The following is a 22,033-nucleotide window of genomic DNA, read 5'->3' on the forward strand; positions in this document are numbered from 1 at the left end:
TCAATCTTGCATGGGCATTTTTGATAAGTAGCAACCTTCCCAAATGGTTTTTCCAGCATTATCCATAGTTAAATGTTAATTTTCAAACTTTGAATATTGAAAATTAATCTAATAATTATTTCAGTGTCCTAAAAAATGATCTAACTGGCCAATAATTAAATTGGCTAGGCAACTTCCATTCCCGAGTGTCTCTTTGCCATCTTTAACCATCAGATTGGCGTTAGGTACCATTAAACGCCACTTCTCTAGTGTCACCAAAACTAACACTTATGGACAAATGAATAACCCAACAACCGGCACCAGATACCACCAAGTACATATGCGAAATAGCTTACAGCAAATTTTGCCTTTGACATTCCATGATTTTCTCAAGTTCCGAACTCGTAAATTTACTCTAACCCTAGTTACACCTCACATGTGCAACATTTACTTAACCATATGGTTAAAAATTAATCCACATGTTAAGTAAGGTTTACGTGTTCTCATGACATAAATACTCTCTCCACTAGTAGCCACCACTATAAGAAATATATCTTTCCCTTTCAGATACACTTTTTGGAGGCACTTGTAGCTAGCGAACAAGAAGAGTCTCTTACTTCCTATGGCTAGTGGCACCATGAGATCTAGTAGTTGGCAACTAGTCGGTCCAAATGTAGCAACATGGAGCCTGCCAACACTGCCCATATCAACATCTGGAGACTCCAATGCACTATCTATGGTCATGTGAGATTACGGAATTGGTTTGGAGAGAAGCTTATAGGATACCCCGTTGAGTACAATGCAGCCCGAGTGTGTTACATGGGGTGCTTTTTCCAAGCATTCAGTCAATCAAGGACCTCATCTACTCTACGAGGCAAAGATGCATGACATGATCTTTATCATCAAGGCTAGTATGTGTGCAATTATGGACCTACAGGCTTTGCACAGCTGCCACATACTAGCTTATTGGCAAACTCACAGGGCGGCATATTTGCAAGCCTCAAGGCCTGCTGCTAGTTGGTCTATAGTGTTGAGTCTCTCAGTGTATGCGACTTTAGCACGTCTTTGGTCATCCATTATTCACTCCCTCAACGGTGTAGGGGATTCTTGGCAACCTCACAGCATGGCATATTTAAAAGGCCCATTGCCAATCGGTCTCCGGCATTGAGAGTCTCTCAATGTATGCCACTTTAGCAAAGCTTTGGTCATCCAATATCCACTCCCTCACTGGTTGCTAAGACTAGCTTCAAGGGAACTCTCAACATCAACAAGAACTTCAGCAACAATTTCTTTACACTTGGGACCACCATAGCCTATTTCTCATCCTACAAGACAATAATCCCCCTATGGAGTTACACTCCATTATGGCTTGTTTCCCTCATCCCCTTCCAACTGCCTTGAGAGGCCTCGTACATATGTAATTTGATTTCCATCCAACTCTCACTAAGCTGTTGTAAGCTGTTGAGCATTTGTACTTCACGGCTACGTTTCTAATCAATGTTTCCTGGGTACACTAATGTTTGGGGGTGCAAGCAAAGCAGACAGTCCAACCTCACGTTCTAGAGCTCTATGGATGCAAGGTATGTGAGGCTTGCCACAGCAGCACTGAGGTCGTGCCCCTACCACAGTGTCTCTCTATGGATGCAAGGTATGTGGGGCTTACCACAGCAGCACTGAGGTCGTGCCCCTACCACAATGTCTCTCTAGATAATATTGAATGCCTCAAAGGTCATTCAATGATCATGACACATTGTGGTCGCATAGATTCTTGTGCAATGATGTAGATGGCAGAAGGAAACCCATAAAGGTCCATCACCACCCAGAACATTCAGATTGCCCACTGCCATCGGTCTACAAAAGCAGACAATACAATGCCGAAGAAGTGCCCACAATCACTAGGAAAGTCTTCCACTGCTGGGCCAGGAAAAAGAAGTACGACCCAGTACCAAGGAATGACATTGTCCAAATCAAACTGCTCCACACTGAAGTCCTTATACCACAAGACAACTAATATGCCACCCCTATACCACTGGACAACCTGGTAACTGTCAGCTAGCTTACTCATTGCATTGGAAGGTGCATCTCACCCACAAAGCTCTCTCCCTTTAGAAAGATCAGCCTTTGCCATGTGCAAAGCTTGAATGGCAAGGACAACTAAGGCTAATTGTCAAGCTTAGCATGAGCCGAGGAGTACCTCACAATCATGCTAAAGACCACAGTCTTAGGGTGTACTGCTTCTCCATGCCAGTCACTAAGCAGAGATGATCGTATAAAAGGACAACATGCAAGGTTGAGATTGAAGACCTGGGGACGGATTATGCTTTGATGACAGATGGGACACATTTAATTTCACATTGAGGGAGTTATATTTCTCGAGATAAATGTATCTGGAGTTTTCTATGAAATAAAATCACCAACAGCTTCTATGTCTGTTTTCAGATTCAGTTCAGGGCCTGACAACTTTCTCTCTCATCTTTCTAGTGCCTTGTTATTTACTTTCCTTACAAGATAGTTAATTACTTCATATGCTTTATATCAACACCCTGAAATATAGTCAGAAGTTTGCCTACATAGTCCAGATATTACTATTAGTGGAAATTGAAGAAACTGAGACAAAAGAAAATGGGAAAGCTCTAGGGATAATATTTCTTATCAGTGAACTGTACCTTCATATCAAACTTTGCAAGAATAAGCTGGCTGAATGCCACCAGATAAGGCAATTTCAATTCTGTTGCTCTACGAAGGCAACACTTTAGCAGTGCTAATAGCTGCTCCTTTATCCCAAATGTAGGACCAGTTCCTCGGCCCAATCCAGGAAGAGAGGAACCAGGCATGTCTGTGTCATCAGGAACTCCAACCTCAGAGACCAAGTGACATAAACAGGCCAACGCATGAGCAAGACAGGAATCGTCACTATTCTGCCACATCACATATTTCAGTATATTGTAAAACAAGATTCAATAAAGAGACATGGGAAATATGTTATTGATTGTGTGACTTAAAGACCATAGTGTCACCTGTTGAGATATGCCAACTGCCTCGTTCAATGCCTGTCCAAACACCATATGGTATATTTCAAATCAGAAAACATAAGTACAGATCGTTCTGTCATTTGTGCCCTTGCTTACAAACAAATGAAAAATATCATTTTTTACATTTGCAAATCAGTAAAAACATAGTGCTTCTCAAGAACTGGATGTGCCACATTTAAAAGCCTCAAAATGAAGTGCTACATAAAGATATTCTGGAATGATCTAGTGAAAAACTTGTAAATTTACAAGAATCAGGGAAGGAACTTTGTACCATTTTATTACAAGATTTATGTTCCAAGTCATGAAGAAATTCAAATTAATGAATTGAAATATTTACAAAGGGTCTTCTGGCCAACCAGCTGACTCAAAGACAAATAGAAAGCAACACATGGAACCAATAGATTACAAAAAAGATGCGGTTACAAGAATAGAAGGGGATGTTTACGAAAAAAAAGAATAGAAGGGGATTACGAAGTGGGCACAACTGGGGTGGTGAATATCATATGCATCCCTAGAGCAGCCTCTCTAAGGATCACGCCAGCGGAAACCATGGTACTAACTTGCCATAATAACAACCATTGAGCACCATCCACATGACCATGGATATTTAAAGCCAAAAATCGTTAAACAGATTGTGTGTTGGGCAGATCATATACATCCCTAGAGCAGCCACCTCTCTAAGGATCACAACAGCGGAAACCATAGAAGGAGATTACTAACTGGGCACGACTGGGGTGGTGCATATCATATACATCCCTAGAGCATCCACCTCTCTAAGGATCACACCAGTGAAAACCATGGAACTAACTTGCCATAATAACAACCCTTGAGCAACATCCACATGACCATGGATATTTAAAGCCAAAAACCAAAGCTAAACAGATTGTGTGTCGGGCAGATGTGCAAAAGACCAATCCGATGGAAAAAGTGAAAAAAAAGGATGCTCCGGCTGTAAAGTGGCCATGCAAGACAGCACCTTGCCCAAAACCCAAGAATGGATAAGTGTACTCTGACATGTCACTAAAGTTTATAATGTCATGAGGCAACAAGAACTTGGCAAGGACAAGGATTGTTTGATCACCACTTACCCATATTCTCCCCTATGGTCAAGATGACAACCCTTCACTTGGTATTAGCCTTAGTTGCGCACATGGATCTCAAGTTGTATCAAATGGATGTTAAGATGTCTTTCTTACATGGGGACCTACATGAGGATATCTATATGCAATAACCTAAGGGCTTTGAGAAAACACGCAAGAAACACTATAACTTGAAGCATGATGACATTATCCATGACATAAGTATTGCCGACATAAGCAACACTAATGTAAGTGCTCATCCAAGTGTTCTTCTAGAATCCTCCAAGATGATCTTCTAAAACCTTCATACGATTTCGATTTTCATGCATCTTCTAGAAGTTTCTAGAAGATACTAGATGTCTTAATATCCATGACATTATCCCCTCCTTACCGATGAGTTTCACAATGAGTAATGGGATTTCTTGGTAACACTCTTTGCTTCAATGGGTGTCATTGATGAAACTTCTTTACTTTAGCACGCGCTCGGTTGGAGGCTAGCTCCCATATTCGCTCGATAGTATCGTAACCTATTGGCCATAAACTACATTCCCTATCCTAGGCATAAGATAGCAGCATCAAGACAATCCATCTAGTTTGCCTTGGGTTGCTCTTGTATTGGTGTCATGTTATGTTATCTTGGAAGGTCATTGGTATCATGTTATCTAGACTTAATTAAGCCCCATGCACTTTTCCTTGCATCTCTCAAATAGTCCATTGTCACATTTTATTGCTTGAGAAATGAAGTCACTTAATGTGTGGATCTTTGGTATTATCAACAAGAGATCCTTCACATCATCATTCAATCCCCAACAAAATTGGCTAATAAAATAATCCTCAAGTACCTGAGAGGACTGTTCCAATAAGTCCCACTTGAGAAGCATCATCACGATAGTACATGGGCTATATGCGGATGACCAATCACACATGCTGCAAAAAACCTCTAAACATTGATCTTGTCCCATCAAAATTTTTAGGTAGACTAACCTTTGGCTCCTTCCTGTAGCTAGGAGAGCAGCTATAAGATGTCAAAGGGCCTTCTTGATATAGACTTTCTTCTTAGAGTTCTTGCAATTAACTTTGTAGGTCTTGCATGGCTAGCCTCGAAGCTGGGGTTTCTCCGCTTCTAATTGTGCATTTGTCGCACAAAGTTCTTGAATTTATTCTTGAATATTTTGCAAGATGATGATGACCCTATCTATCACAACTAAACAAGATCAAAGTATGCAGCCTTGTCAAACTCTTATGTGGGGGACAAGAACTTGACAGGGATAAGAATTGTCATCTTACAACTTACACAAGAATAACTTGAAGAAGAAATAGAACTTACTTTATTATCACAAGAAGACAAAGTACAACAATATATTTCTCGATACAAGATTTGATACAATGATGTTTACAACACGACTAGGTTCATGATACAAGACAAGGCAAGATCTTTTCACAAGACTAGATTGAACACAAGACAAGATGAGAAATCCAAATACATGGCTTGAACTAGAATTGGAGAGGACTTACCTTGCAAAAGCCTCACAACTAGTATTGGCAAGACTAAAAGGCAAGTTGACGAGCTTAAGGGGAAGCTTCTAAATATGAGAGAACATAAGCGCTGACATAAGCATGATGACATCATATTTGACATAAGTATAGCCAATGAAATCAAAATGCCAATGTAAGTCTAAAGCGAGCATTGTTCTAGAATCTTCCATGAAATATTCTAGAACATTCTTAAAATCTTCTAGAGCTTTCTTGAATTTTCTAGAAAGCTTCTAGAAAAATATCAGATTCTTGATGTCCATAATCCGTATTCGGGAAATAAAACCCTACAATTCACTAGCAATTGGGCTACACAATAAAAAAAACTCCCTCTACTCCAAACTGACTCGTGGTTCCACCACAAGGAGTCCCCTTAGACAAAACCACCGAGCACGCCACCCACGGCTGGCTAGTCCACAAGCCCACTCGAGACACCATCGAAGTGTTGTGAAACACGGATCTAGAGCATGACTATGGTGGTTTAAAGACAGGAAGAGAACTCATGTAGACATAGACTCAGACATTGGCTATCACACAAGTGAATTAGGTTTCAAGATTGAGACTTGAACTCATAAACACAATCTTGTGTGTTGACAATGACACTGACACTTTACTGGAAAGAAAAGAGTACTATCATTGCATTAAGAAAAGGAAGCAAGTACAATGCTTTATAGGAAAGTAGGAAACTACAGTAGGCACCATTGTGCATATGGGATAGGTAAGCCTGCATGTCCTTGGCCCTGAAGCTCCATACAAAGAGGCTATTAGTGAGTGTGATTGCTAAATCTCAACACCCCTCCTCAATCACAACTAGAAAGGCACAAAGTGTGTAGAGGCTATAATGAGAACCACCTGCAAAGTGTGGGCACACCACAAACATGGTAGACACCAGAAGCTGTCACAGGAAAAGGCTAAGTGTGGGCACCAAAACATGATGGACATCCAAAGGCTGTAACAGGGGCCTCACAAAGTGTACAGGGACTGTAGTGCCAAGTTACATGAGGAGTTTACGAAGCTTATGGCAAGAAGCATTAGGGCTAGGAAATACAAGGCTTTTAAAACAGTCTATCAGAGTAATGAGAGTAGAAGGACTGATGAGGCTTGTCCTTCCAATCCTGGTGATCTTCATCTTCATCTTCATCTTCATCTTTTGGTCCATGGTCTTCTTCTTCTTTCACAACTGCAAGATAGGCCTTTTGGGACCTCTTCCTAGCATGACAGAACTTCTCAGTGTGTCCGGTCCTTCTGCAGAAGTCACAGAAGAGCGGTTCCTTTTTACCTTTGTATCTGTTGTTTACATATAACATTTGTTCATCCTTTGAAGTGCTAGGCTATTCTTTGCTTTTCAGTTTCTTTTCTTCCTCTAGCAAAGAGGCTTTAATATCAACAAGTTGAGGATCAAGCATATTGGTTAGAGTGGTTGATACATTATCATAGGCAGGAGGCAGACTTTTTAACAAGACACCAATACAAACATCTTCATCCATTTTTAGCTTTATCCCTGCAAGTTGAGTAAGCAGGCTTTCCATGTAGTTCAGATGGGATGCCAGGGATGTATAAGGCTTCATATCAAGTCACAAAAATTCAATCAATAGACCATACTTAGACGACTTTGACTGTGCACCAAATAAGGTATTGGGAAACACTTTTCCAGAAGGAAGCTCCAAGAGATTTGACCTGTGGAGTGAGATATAAGCGACTCAATCTAACAGGGTGCTGCTGGCTATGGCTGCCATGGAAGCTCAAGTGAAGGTAGAGTTGGGAGATGAAGTCATTGGATGAAACTGAGCTGACTAGAGATTAATATGAGCTTAGAGAGAGCAGAGGAGAGCTAAGCCCAGATGAGCCATGCCCGACTGGGCTCTGATACCAGCATGGCTATGGTGGTTCAAAGACAGGAAGAGAACTCATGTAGACATAGACTCAGACACTGACTGTCACACAAGTGAATTAGGTTTCAAGATTGAGACTTGAACTCATAAACACAATCTTGTGTGTTGACAATGACACCGACACTTTACTGGAAAGAAAAGAGTACTATCATTGCATTAAGAAAAGGAAGCAAGTACAATGCTTTATCGGAAAGTAGGAAACTACAGTAGGCACCATTGTGCATATGGGATAGGTAAGCCTGCATGTCCTTGGCCCTGAAGCTCCATACAAAGAGGTTGTTAGTGAGTGTGATTGCTGAATCTCAACACGAAGGATATAGACAGTAGTGGTACATCACTGAGTCACTCTATCTCAACACTTCAACCTATCCATGTTGGGTAGACCCATGAAAGATATTTTGCGATGATATCGATCCCCATATCAATTCCTCCTTGTATTAGATCCCTATTATCAATTATTTCTTGTTTTCTAGTTAGCGGTTTCCTTTCCAAATTACGGTTTTTTTTATTCTACTTGGGAAACATGACGATTCCTTTAACTTCAGATACATCTATTTTTGTCTGATAGGGCAATTTGGCCTTTTGTAGACATTGATACAACTCTCTCTTTTTGTTTCATAATCAAGTGGTTGCACTAGTGGTAAGCCACTTATTTTATTAACCCACTAACCCGGGTCCAAATCTCCCCTTTTTTTACAACTATATTAAATGAATGTGCAAAATGTAGGACTTAAACCCAAGACCCTCTAGTCACATTCATTCAATTCAAACACACACACACACACGTGCGCGTACGCACACGCACACAATCTCTCTCTCTCTCTCTCTCTCTCTCTCTCTCTCTCTCTCTCTCTCTCTCTCTCTCTCTCTCTCTCTCTCTCTCTCTCTCTCTCTCTCTCTCTCTCACATCAGGTGTCTTTCTTTGATGCATCTGAGGAGATGCTACAGGAGCAAGATGTGTCAGAGCTACAACTGGAGAGGACATCTCAAGATGGGCACAGCACAAAGGTTGGCCATTCTCAATGGCTTGGCTAGATACCCCCTATCCGGCGCCTTCACATGCAGCACAGTAAACTATGTTCTTGCCCCACCAATGCTGATATCTCACATCCAAGACCTCTCAGTATCCCACGCCTTCTCGGTGTTGCAGTGGATCATGCCTATCTATCATTCACCATCGACCTCCAATTCACTGACACGCAAACCCATCATGCAGCTCACCGACACCCGAGATACCTCTTTTCCAAAGAGACAGAGGATACCTATGAGGCGGAGATCCTTAAATTGTTACATGATGCAGACCCCGACGTTCCATTACAGGAACTGACTCAACAGTTCAGTGAGGCCCTACACATCGTTGCATGTGTAACCTTCCCACACTCAAGACCCACACAAAAAGCCTCCACCGAGGGGACACCTCAGAACAGCTGGTATGATGATGCCGTGAGACTAGAGCACGGCTACAGAGAGAGATAGCACTGGGGTCCACTACCCATAGGCAGGCATAGATACTCTTTAGACGCCTCACACGATGGAAGAAGAGAACATTCCTGGCCCAGCTGGAGCGAGACCTATATCGGTTATTCTTGAGCAAGGACTCTAGAGAGGCTTGGAGGCTTTTCAGAGAGCATTGCCCAACCACACGTATTACGTCCACCGTTGTATGGGAAGAGTATGCAGCTAGTCTCTATACTGTGGAGGGTCAGCCACCTCTTCCTAACCCACTTGAGCCTTGTCGAGAGACCACCACTTTCTTTACAGAAAGTAGGGTCCGAGAGGCTATTGGCAGACTTAGCAGAGGAAAGACACAAGATCATGATGGACTAGTAGTCGAGCACTTGATCCATGCTAGAGATTTGGTGGCAGGATTCCTAGCTTACATGTTTAACAGAGCCATCTGTGAAGGCCTATCAGAAAGCTGGAGCACAAACACTATTGTGCCCATCCTCAAGTCAAGGAACCCTACTCTACCCAGTAACTATCGGACTATCATGGTTGGGCATATATTGGCTAAGTTATATGCTTCCATCCTTGAGTCCTTGAGCATGAGTTAAGTAGGTGGGCAGAGAGGTGGGGTCTTAGAGCACAGGGACAGGCTGGCTTTAGGAGAGGCTTCTCCGCATTGGACCGCATCCTCACACTCAGAGCGATCATTGAGAAGGGAAGGGCCCATGGCCAATGGACCTACTACTGCTTTGTGGACTTCCGCAAAGCCTTTGACACAGTACCGAGAGACAACCTGATACATAGATTGCATGCCATGGGAGTACCGAAAGAGCTCAGTTGGGGTATTTTGGCACTGTATGAGAGAGTTGTGGGCAGAGTCCAAACACCTAAGGGCCTTTCGGCACCTATTTACTCCAGCATTGGGGTGAAGCAGGAATGCTCCCTCTCTCCGACATTATTTGGCCTATACATTGATGGGATTGCTAATTACATTTCACATGAAGGAGATAGAGGGGCTCCACTAGCTGGCACTTGGATACCTCTCCTATTATATGCAGATGACATTGTATTGATAGCTAACTCTCCAAAGGGTCTACAGAGACACTTGGATGCATTACACTCCTATACTTTGGGCAGTGGGCTTTCAGTGAACCTTGGTAAAACCAAGGTGATGGTATTTAATACTACACCACAATGGGTCAAGAGACCAGCACCTAAATTCACATATGGATCTGAGGAGCTGGAGTAAGTGGATTCTTATACATACCTGGGAGTCTTATTCATAGGGCCCACCTTTTCTATACGAGAGGCAACAAACACAAGACTAACTCGCGGATACACAGCACTAGGTGGTTTGCAGAGGATGTGCTCACAGGTGCAATTCCAAGAACCCTGCACCAAGCTATGGCTCTTCGATACACTGGTCACATCCACACTACTTTATGGAGTACAGATATGGAGACCCAGTCTTGACCACCGTAGCAGATCAGGGCGCACTTATGACGGATAGAGGTCGATGGAGAAACCCCTAGTGTCCATGATATCCAGGATGATCAGGTGTAAGGCCTCACTGCCACATGAGATCATTAGAGCTGAGCTAGCACCTACACCGATTGTGGTAGAGGCCCTCACACGATCGGTCACATACATACATAGCCTATGGGACTTACCCACACACAAGTATGCACGGTTAGCCCTTGAGTCCTCCAAACAGCTTGCCAGAGAGGGTGATACTTCATGTTGGTATGCACAGATGTCGGCCTGGTTGAGCTACATGGCTTTAGCATGGACAAGTTACCTCCTTCCAGTATTTCCCTTGATGCACCATCTCTTGATCTAAGCCGGTTAGAGATTCGCAAGATCATCAGAATGGATCTTACCCAGTTGGATATCAGGCAGACATGGTTGATGCCAAGACACAAGCTAGGGACAAAGATGGCTTTCTACCGCGAGCATTTCCTTCATACTACAGATGAAAGATTTATTGCTCGCCCAAGATACATGGACACCCACCTTTCCCATGGGATCAGATGTACTATTGGCCAATTGCGCACCTCCTCACATCAACTAGAGATTGAGACTGGCAGATATAGATCCATCCCATCAGAGCGCATATGCCACATATGCCAATTAGAGCTAGACACAGAGGAGCATTATATCTACCACTGCCCAACGTATTATGAGGTCCGTGGTCCTTTCCACTGGCTTTTTAGAGACGGATTTGGACCACTATCCAGAATCATGGATTTTACCGATCAGCGACGCCTTGGCCTCTTTCTTCTTGAGATACGACAGCTTCGTGGCATGCACCTTAGGAGTACAGCTACTCCAGGACACCGAGACCCTCCACAAAGGCAACTCACAAACTTCTTTGCAAAGGAGACTCATAAGACTTCAATATAGTTACAGCCATAGTCCACACGAGAGCCTCTCTCACTGCCACAATCCACACACAAACAAGGAGTATTCATTGATCGAGCCGTTTAGCTTAGCCAATCCAGACGTCCCAGGCCTCGACACAGACACCGATGACACCTTCATAAGCACATACAGGGGATTATTGCTCCAGCTAGAGCTAGGTCCTCCATACCCACATGAGATTGTACCATTTGGAGCTCATTGTTACTAGATAGAGCTCTATGTTTTACACATAGCCATAGTTAGTTTCCTTTCTTCTTTTACTTTGTGCTACATATTTTGCCCAGACAGTTATACCATCATACATATGATTGTAAATCATGGTCTCATAGGTCATTTTGGCCTTTTGTGGACGATAAAATATCATTTTCCTTTTCATCTCTCTCTCTCTCTCTCTCTTCCGTAAAAGGTAATTGTATTAATTACGAAAAAAAGTACAAGATGACTTGATTACAAGATACATGACGACAATCTAGGCCATCATGTGAAAAGGTTCTAAGTGCTACAAGTTACAATATTATGGCAAGGATGCAGATGAAATTGCCATAAGCCAAGGACGTAAGTCCTCCCTAGAGAGCAAATCAGAATGCTCGAGAAGACCCAACTGCCAATACAAGAGGCCCTTAAGCCTCGCAATATGCCGCTGAACATTACAGGCGGAGTTAAAAAGAAAAGCATTCCTAATGGTCCAGTTATGCCAACAGCCCCAATATCGAAGAAAATGATACATGAGTTTCATATGTGGCTGTGCAGGAGTGGGGTATTTGGGCTGCCCGAAAACCCAATCAAAGAGGCGCAGGGTGAATCCAACCACTCCTTGCCAAACAGCCGACAAAAAGAACCAGACTTCCTTTGCGATGGGGCAAGAAATAAATCGGTGGCGGGCTGATTCCACAACAGTGATGCAAAAGAAACAGTTGCCATTGGAGATTCGTCGCTTGGAAAGAGCCGACGCAAGCGGAAGACCACCAATCATCACTCTCCAAAGAAAGACTTTACATTTAAAGGGTGTCTTGTTCAACCAGCCCTCCATCACAGTTGCCCTCCACCATGACCGGGATTTACGTAATCCCCATAAAGCATTCGCTTTGGTAACTAGCCATTGTTGATCTTTAATCAGAATATGATAAACTTGGTTAGCAGAAGCTTTGCTTAAAGTCAGCCGGCCTTGTAGGTCCCAATCCTGCCAGGGATGATCTGAAGCAAGGGCAGGAAAGGGTTGTCTGCTCTGGAGCATCCGCAAAAGCTGTTCCCATAAAGGCCTATATCCCCGAGGGATCCTGAAAAGCCTCCTAGCTGTACGAAAAGATATAAGCACATTGCGACTGGCAAGGGTGGCATCCGCGACTAAAGACAGGCCCAAACGGGCCATCCGGTTGAATTGTGGTCTAAGCTCATGTTTGCCTTCCCATGCAAGTAAACGCGAGACTGCCAACAATTCCAATTGAAAAGAGTTAGTAGCCAAGCGATCCTCCGCTGGATGCCACTGAGCCTTCTAAAGGACCCGTTTCCAGGAACATACCAAATGAGTAAGCAGCGACGAAGAAGAACTGGAGAACCTCGAATCAGCATTAAGAACATGCCACCAAGAACTCCGGATTTGGGTATTGCCATGTAGAAGCCCATGGCTCTCAAGGAAATAACGGGCTATATCGACCCATGGATGATGATCCGAGCACATGGCGCGGAAGAGAGACCAACGGAGTGCCTGCATGTGAGTTTGGGCATCTAAAATAGCTCCGCCACCCATGCGTTTGGGGGTGCAGGCATGCGACCAAGAAATCCAGGAAATACCTGCATGCAATGAGTCCTTCTTCCATAGCATGAAGCGAAGAGACTGAGTAAGAGTATTGAGAGTCGTAGTAGTCCACGGCAACAATGGCAAAAAATATGTCAGCATTGGCAACATAATTGTCTGGGCCACTTTGAGACGAATATGGAAGGGCCAGGCTTGAGATTTCCAATACATAAACTTAGCCACCATTTTCTGAGAAATCCACTGCAGAAGCTGCTTTGGTGGAACGTCGACACCCAAAGGGTACCCAAGGTGCCTGACAATGGAGCCACGAGCAACAACCAGACCCTGCCAGTCCAAGGACTGCAAGTCCGACTCCGTGCAGCTGAGAATGGCTGATTTGAGCGCATTGATGCGAAGGCCGGAGGCTTGACCAAAGATGCCCCAAACATCCAATGCTCGTCTGAGGTTGTCCTTGTCCGCACGCAAAATCATAAAAGTATCATCCGCCAGGGATTGGCTAATGAAGTGCTGTCCTGTAGGAAGCGACAGACCGGCCAACTGAGAAGAGGCTGCCATATGGGATAACATGGAAAGAACTTGATGTGTCGCAAGGGCAAAGAATAGCGGGCTCAAAGGGCATCCTTGTCTGACAAAGCGGGCAAGTACAAATCGCTCAGTAACACCTCCGTTCAGCATGACTCGCGAAGACGCTGCAGCGCTAAAGGTGTAGATTAGACGAGACATCCGGGGACCAAAGTCCATAGCAGACATAAGTTCAGCAACGAAAGACCAATCCAGATAGTCAAAAGCCTTTTCCAAGTCCAGTTGAATCAGTACTACCTCCTGGTTAGAATGCCTTGCATAATCAATAGCCAGTTGAGCATTCAATACATTGTGCAGAATATTTCGGCCCTTAATGAAACCATACTGTAGAGGGTGCACAATGGCCGGGAGATGCTTATGAAGCCGATTCGACATTATTTTGGAAAAGATTTTGTACATTGAACCCATCAAAGAAATGGGGCGCCACTGTGTCAACTTAGATGGCGAAGGAACTTTTGGAAGCAGTTTAATAAGGCCTTCTTTCCATGAGGAAGGCATGATCCCCGTTTGCCACACCTGCTGAAACAAAGCCTGCAATGGTTTCGCCAGTTGGGTAGCAAAAGCTTCAAAGAACTCATCGGTGAGACCATCCCAACCCGGACTTTTATCCTTGGGCAAGTGTAACAAGACGTCCATAACCTCTGCCTCACAAATATCGGACTCCATAGTAGCTTGCATGTCCTGCGGTAGCTGATTGCGGACCATCATAAAAACCCGAACGGGCCTGAGTGATTTGGTCTGAAGGTGGAGAAGTGGAGCCGAGAAGGTCATGGAAATAATTCCTGCACATATGCACGATAGTCTGCGGATCCAGGATAAGGTGGCCTTCTGCATCCTCGAGTCTGGTCATATTCTCCCTAGCAGGAGAGGCATGGAGAGCTCGAAAGAACTTATGGGTTTGACATGCACTATCTTGCAAAGTCTTTGTCAGATGTTGCAGTTTGGCCTGCTGATATGATTTCAAGTGGAATTCTTTAATAAGATCAGCCACTCGCATGGCCAGTGTGAGCAGAAATGCATCATCCGGAGTGTCCACCAGCAGAGAACGAACCAAAGCCAGCATGTCCTCGGCTGCCTTACGACGCTGCCGACAAAGAGAGGCATGATAGATCCCATACTGCCTAGCAACCTGCTGCACATTAGAGAGCAATCTTTCAAATGACGCAGTGCCTTGAGAAGAGAAGTCCAAGAGGAATCTGTCAATCAATTGCTGCATATAGCCCTGAAAGATTGCATGCTTCAGGTAAGACGAATTGAAACGCAAAGGGAGTCTCTCCAGAAATCGCTTGAAAGGGGCAATGGGTTGTGCAAGCAGCTCAAGCTGCAGAGGGAAATGGTCCGACAAGGCATATTGCTGCAGCACTTTTATTTCGAGCAGCTCAGGAAGAAAATCATCATTCTGCATGATATATATACAGTCCAATCGCGACCATGTTGTTGCATACAGGGCAGAATGGAAACTAAACCCTGTAGAAGATGGGTGTAGCCAGGACCAGAGATCTTGCTTAAGAACAGCAAGAGCCAACGCATGCCACATACGACTTTCCGGCGCATCCATCACCGAATGCTCCGATGTGGACTGGGAGGAATCAACACACATATTGAAATCCCCCATGAAGAAGCCCCGTCTGCCAAGTGACAAGGAGGTCTGCAAAGTCTGCCAAAGCGCCCGACGAGATAAGGAATCATTCGGAGCATAGAGGCCAAGTAGCCATAAGATTTCCCCTTCGAATAAAATTTCAATCACCAAAAAACTGCCATGAACATCATTTTTAATAAGAACAGGCTGATATTTGTCATGGACAATCATGAGCACACCCCAATAATGCATGGCCTGTGTCCCTGCATAAAACAATCGAAAGCCATGGCAATCTACCACTTTTCCGGCTTCACCGTGACTCTTGTGCTCAACAGCGCACAGGACATCCCACTGATTTTCATGCAATACAATCCACATGGCATGTTGCTTGTGTCGAGAACAAATTCCTCGCACATTCCACGTGGCTATTTTCATGTGTATTCAAAACAAAATCAGGTACGAGGCACAGCTTGCCTCAATTTGACTTTGTCAGCGAGAATGTTCAGGACTCCCTCGTCCAAGAAATCCGCCAACACTGCAAAAGAGTTCTGCGGACCAGATTTGGAAGTAGACGGCATATCTGCTCGCTTGGGGGTGGAACGGGGATAACGACGGTCCCACGGGGTAATGACATTACCTCTGGTATCAAATGCCAGCTTAGCAGGGGGACCCTTTGGACGATCCGAATACATTTTCCTGGCGGGCTGATGAAGGGGGGCAGAGGAAACCATAGCAGGAGCAGAGCGCTCGGAAGACAGCATTTCCTTCCTGCGCATATATGTACGCATGGAATCTTGTGAGGTAGTAGGCACATTGTTCTCCATGGCAGCAACAACCCTGTTCCCTTTTTTTGCACGTACTTCAACCCAATTAGTGGCACTAGAATCCAGACCCGAAACCTGTTGTTTACCTTTGGCCAGAGCGTGGGGCTGATGGGTAGCATCCAGCGACGAGGCATCACACACCATATCTTCCATGGGCGGCGCAGCATGGCCATCATTGGAAGTGTGTTGCTGTTCCGGGCATTCGGCCATAAAATGCCCCAACTGTCCACAGGAAAAGCAATGCCCTGCAAAATTGCCCCATTTCAAACGAAAGTGTAACGGGTGCATGCCAGAGCAATTGAGGCGTAACCAGACAGGCCTTTTTCTTGCAGTGTCCCATAGCATACACAAGCGGTTACAATTCACAGCCCTGAGACTGGGAAGGACCAGAACAGTGCCCACAGCGGCCATAGCATCCATCAATAGTGGCCAATAATCAGCCGGACAATTTTCCACCTCGACCCACACAGGGCATTCACGTTGCAGCAGACACTGAAAATCTGCCATTGGACGCCATGGAACCACATGAACCAACCGGCGTTCAAAAAACAAAGGCAGTTTAGACAGGAGAGCAGCACGGTGCGTCTCCGAATTCAACAGGACCTCAAAAAAGCCCCGGGAGCCAACAAAAATCTCTTCAACACATTTCCCTTGTAGCAGATGGTGCAACCACTGGCGAATACGGGAAAGCAACGGGATTCGACCAGTGAAGAAGAGTATCACAGCGCGATCATAAAATACCGAAAAGGAGCGTAGGACAGTTTTTGGGTCCACGGTGGCGTCCAGAACATCGTCAGGTGCAGAGTCAGAAAAGACTTCCTGATTATGTTGAACATAATCGCCAAGCAAAGTGTTTGCAAATTCCAACAAATGCTCCCAGTCCACTTCCTGAGAGTCCACAGAATCCGAAGCAACCTGAGCATAGGACCGATCCTGAGAAACGCCTATCTCTTCCGAAGCATGCTTGGTACGTTTACCCGCAGGGGGGATGTCGGGACCAGGGGGCATCTCTTCGTTGCACGGAACCATATCCTCAGGTTCCTCAGTATCAGAATCCGGGCCCAGTGCTGCCACTGTTTGATCTATGAAAACCAGATCCAAACCAGCCATCGTATATGATGATTTGATCTCGAAGGAGGACTGGCCCTCTCTCTTGCCGGCTCTCTCGCTCTCCCTCTGTTCTGTACAGAGGCGTTGTCCAGGGGTGTACTCTGCAAGGAGAGCTAATGAAAACTGAGCTTTACCTGTCACCGTGCAGGGGCAGAAGGGCGAAACAAAGGCCTGGCGGTCTCCACGGCAAGACGGGACAGGCTGGGGTGCCGGGCAGGGATCCGTCAGCAGCGTCCGGGGACAGGGCGTCACGGGTAGGCGACCGTGGATAGGGCATCAGGGACAGGGCGTCTGGCCGTGGACAGGGCGTCAGGAGCGGGACGCGCTGGCGGCTCCAGGAGCAGGGCGTCTGCTCCCGACGGCTCCAGGAGCAGGACGTCAGAAAGATGGCGCTAGGGATTCCGCTGGCGGCGCAGGGAGCAGGCGCAACTGGCAAAAACAGGCGGAGATGCAGCCCTCGACTATGTTGACAAAACGCGAACGACCGACGAACAGAGGCGACGACGGGGCTGACGCGAACGGGGGGTAACGACAGGCAGGTCTTCAGGCGGCGACGACGCAGATCAAGGCGACAGCAGGGCGCGCCAGACCAGGCGATGGCAGGGCGGCACGAAGCAGGAGCACCATCGCCACGCGTCCCTTTATCAACCCTCTTCTGTCTCTCTCTCTCTCCCTCCCTCCCTCCCTCCCTCCCTCCCTCCCTCCCTCCCTCCCTCTCTCTCTCTCTCTCTCTCTCTCTCTCTCTCTCTCTCTTTTTCGTAAAAGGTAATTGAATTAATTACGAAAAAAAGTACAAGATAATTTGATTACAAGATACATGACGCCAATCAAGGCCATCATGTGAAAAGGGGCTAAGTGCTACAAGTTACAAATTATGGCAAGGGGGCAGATGAAATTGCCATAAGCCAGGGACGGAAGTCCTCCCTAGAGAGCAAATCAGAATGCCGGAGAAGATCCAACTGCCAATACAAAAGGCCCTTAAGCCTCGCAATATGTCGCTGAACATTATAGGCGGAGTCAAAAAGAAAAGCATTCCTAATGGTCCAGTTATGCCAACAGCCCCAATAACGAAGAAAATGATACATGAGTTTCATATGTGGCTGTGCAGGAGTGGGGTATTTGGGCTGCCCGAAAACCCAATCAAAGGGGCGCAGGGTGAATCCAACCGCTCCTTGCCAAATAGCCGACAAAAAGAACCAGACTTTTTTTGCGACGGGGCAAGAAATAAATCTGTGGCGGGCTGATTCCATAGCAGTGGTGCAAAAGAAACAGCTGCCATTGGAGATTCGTCGCTTGGAAAGAGCCGACGCAAGCGGAAGACCACCAATCATCACTCTCCAAAGAAAGACTTTACATTTGAAGGGGGTCTTGTTCAACCAGCCCTCCATCACAGTGGCCCTCCACCAGGTCCGGGATTTTCGTAAGCCCCATAAAGCATTGGCTTTAGTAACTAACCATTGTTGATCTTTGATCAGAATATGATAAACTTGATTAGCAGAAGCTTTGCTTAAAGGCAGCCGGCCTTATAGGTCCCAATCTTGCCAGGGATGATCTGAAGCAAGGGCAGGAAAGGGTTGTCTGCTCTGGAGCATCCGCAAAAGCTGTTCCCATAAAGGCCTATATCCCCGCGGGATCCTGTAAAGCCTCCTGGCTGTACGAAAAGATATAAGCACATTGCGACTAGCAAGGGTGGCATCCGCGACCGAAGACAAGCCCAAACGAGCCATCTGGTTGAATTGTGGTCTAAGCTCATTTTTGCCTTCCCATGCAAGTAAACGCGAGACTGCCAATAATTCCAATTGAAAAGAATTCGTAGCCAAGCGATCCTCCGCTGGATGCCACTGAGCCTTTAGAAGGACCCGTTTCCAAGAACATACCAAATGATTAAGCAGCGACGAAGAAGAACTGGAGAACCTCGAATCAGCATTAAGAACATGCCACCAAGAACTCCGGATTTGGGTATTGCCATGTAGAAGCCCATGGCTCTCAAGGAAATAACGGGCTATATCGACCCATGGATGATGATCCGAGCACATGGCGCGGAAGAGAGACCAACGGAGTGCTGCCTGCATGTCAGTTTGGGCATCTAAAATAGCTCCGCCACCCATGCGTTTGGAGGTGCAGGCATGCGACCAAGAAATCCAGGAAATACCTGCATGCAATGAGTCCTTCTTCCATAGCATGAAGCGAAGAGACTGAGTAAGAGTATTGAGAGTCGTAGTAGTCCACGGCAACAATGGCAAAAAATATGTCAGCATTGGCAACATAATTGTCTGGGCCACTTTGAGACGAATATGGAAGGGCCAGGCTTGAGATTTCCAATACATAAACTTAGCCACCATTTTCTGAGAAATCCACTGCAGAAGCTGCTTTGGTGGAACGTCGACACCCAAAGGGTACCCAAGGTGCCTGACAATGGAGCCACGAGCAACAACCAGACCCTGCCAGTCCAAGGACTGCAAGTCCGACTCCGTGCAGCTGAGAATGGCTGATTTGAGCGCATTGATGCGAAGGCCGGAGGCTTGACCAAAGATGCCCCAAACATCCAATGCGCGCTTGAGGTTGTCCTTGTCCACACGCAAAATCATAAAAGTATCATCCGCCAGGGATTGGCTAATGAAGTGTTGTCCTGAAGGAAGCGACAGACCGGCCAACTGAGAAGAGGCTACCATATGGGATAACATGGAAAGAACTGGATGTGTCACGAGGGCAAAGAATAGCGGGCTCAAAGGGCATCCTTGTCTGAGAGAGCGGGCAAGTACAAATGGCTCAGTAACACCTCCATTCAGCATGACTCGCGAAGACGCCGCAGCGCTAATGGTGTAGATGAGACGAGACATCCGGGGACCAAAGCCCATAGCCGACATAAGTTCAGCGACGAAAGACCAATCCAGATAGTCAAAAGCCTTTTCCAGGTCCAGTTGAATCAGTACTACCTCCTGGTTAGAATGCCTTGCATAGTCAATAGCTAGTTGAGCATTCAATACATTGTGCAGAATATTTCGGCCCTTAATGAAACCATACTGTAGAGGATGCACAATGGCCGGGAGATTCTTAAGAAGCCGATTCGCCATTATTTTGGAAAAGATTTTGTACATTGAACCCATCAAGGAAATGGGGCGCCACTGTGTCAACCTAGATGGCGAAGGAACTTTTGGAAGCAGTTTAATAAGGCATTCTTTCCATGAGGAAGCCATGATCCCGGTTTGCCACACCTGCTGAAACAAAGCCTGCAATGGTTTCGCAAGTTGGGAAGCAAAAGCTTCAAAGAACTCATTGGTGAGACCATCCCAACCCGGGCTTTTATCCTTGGGCAAATGTAACAAGACGTCCATAACCTCTGCCTCACAAATATCGGACTCCATAATAGCTTGCATGTCCTGCGGTAGCTGATTGCGGACTAGGTCATAAAAACCCGAACGGGCCTGAGTGATTTGATCTGAAGGTGGAGAAGTGGTGCTGAGAAGGTCACGAAAATAATTCCTGCACATATGCACAATAGTCTGCGGATCCATGATAAGGTGACCTGCATCCTCGAGTCTGGTCATATTCTCCCTAGCAGGAGAGACATGGAGAGCTCGAAAGAACTTATGGGTTTGACATGCATTATCTTGCAACGTCTCTGTCAGATGTTGCAGTTTGGCTTGCTGATATGATTTCAATTGGAATTCTTTAATAAGATCCGCCACTCGCATGGCCAGTGCGAGCAGAAATGCATCATCCGGAGTGTCCACCAGCAGAGAGCGAACCAAAGCCAGCATGTCCTCGGCTGCCTTGCGACGCTGCCGACAAAGAGAGGCATGATAGATCCCATACAGCCTAGCAACCCGCTGCACATTAGAGAGCAATCGTTCAAATGATGCAGTGCCTTGAGAAGAGAAGTCGAAGAGAAATCTGTCAATCAATTGCTGCATATAGCCCTGAAAGATTGCATGCTTCAGGTAAGACGAATTGAAACGCAAAGGGAGTCTCTCCAGAAATTGCTTGAACGGGGCAATGGGTTGTGCAAGCAGCTCAAGCTGCAAAGGGAAATGGTCCGACAAGGCATATTGCTGCAACACTTTTATTTCGAGCAGCTCCGGAAGAAAATCATCATTCTGCATGATATATATACAATCCAATCGCGACCATGTTGTTGCATACTGGGCAGAATGGAAAGTAAACCCTGTAGAAGACGGGTGTAGCCAGGACCAGAGATTTTGCTTAAGGACGTCAAGAGCCAACGCCTGCCACATACGACTTTCCGGCGTATCCATCACCGAATGCTCCGATGTGGACTGGGAGAAATCCACACACATATTGAAATCCCCCATGAAGAAGCCCCGTCTGCCAAGTGACAAGGAGGTCTGCAAAGTCTGCCAAAGAGCCCGACGAGATAAGGAATCATTCGGAGCATAGAGGCCAAGTAGCCATAAGATTTCCCCTTCGAATATAATTTCAATCACCAAAAAACGGCCATGAACATCATTTTTAATTAGAACAGGCTGATATCTGTCATGGACAATCATGAGCACACCCGAATAATGCATGGCCTGTGACCCAGCATAAAACAATCTAAAGCCATGGCAATCTACCACTTTTCCGGCTTCATCGTGGCTCTTGTGCTCAACAGCGCACAGGACATCCCACCGATTTCCATGCAATACAGTCCACATAGCATGTTGCTTGTGTCGGGAACAAATTCCACGCACATTCCACGTGGCGATTTTCATGTATACTCAAAACAAAATCAGGTACGAGGCACTGCTTGCCTCGCTTTGACTTTGTCAGCGAGAATGTCCAGGACTCCCTCGTCCAAGA

General features: G+C 45.7%; 1 protein-coding gene across 5 annotated transcripts in view; it reads right to left on the minus strand.

Annotated features, from left to right (window-relative positions):
* The window catches only part of LOC148026360 (anaphase-promoting complex subunit 5-like), a 158,030-nt gene that overhangs the window by 47,701 nt on the left and 88,296 nt on the right, over positions 1 to 22,033 (minus strand). For all 5 annotated transcript variants that reach the window (XM_087690790.1, XM_087690789.1, XM_087690792.1 and 2 more), the window contains exons 9-10: positions 2,997 to 3,029; positions 2,646 to 2,897 (exon numbers count right to left, since the gene is read on the minus strand). In XM_087690790.1, the coding sequence (XP_087546916.1) occupies positions 2,646 to 2,897; positions 2,997 to 3,029 (285 nt within the window). The remainder of the gene's footprint in view (positions 1 to 2,645; positions 2,898 to 2,996; positions 3,030 to 22,033) is intronic.

This window comes from Lygodium microphyllum, chromosome 13 (genome assembly GCF_053477565.2).
Source record: "Lygodium microphyllum isolate KBCC chromosome 13, Lygodium_microphyllum_v1.1.10, whole genome shotgun sequence".
Taxonomy (NCBI): Eukaryota; Viridiplantae; Streptophyta; class Polypodiopsida; order Schizaeales; family Lygodiaceae; genus Lygodium; species Lygodium microphyllum.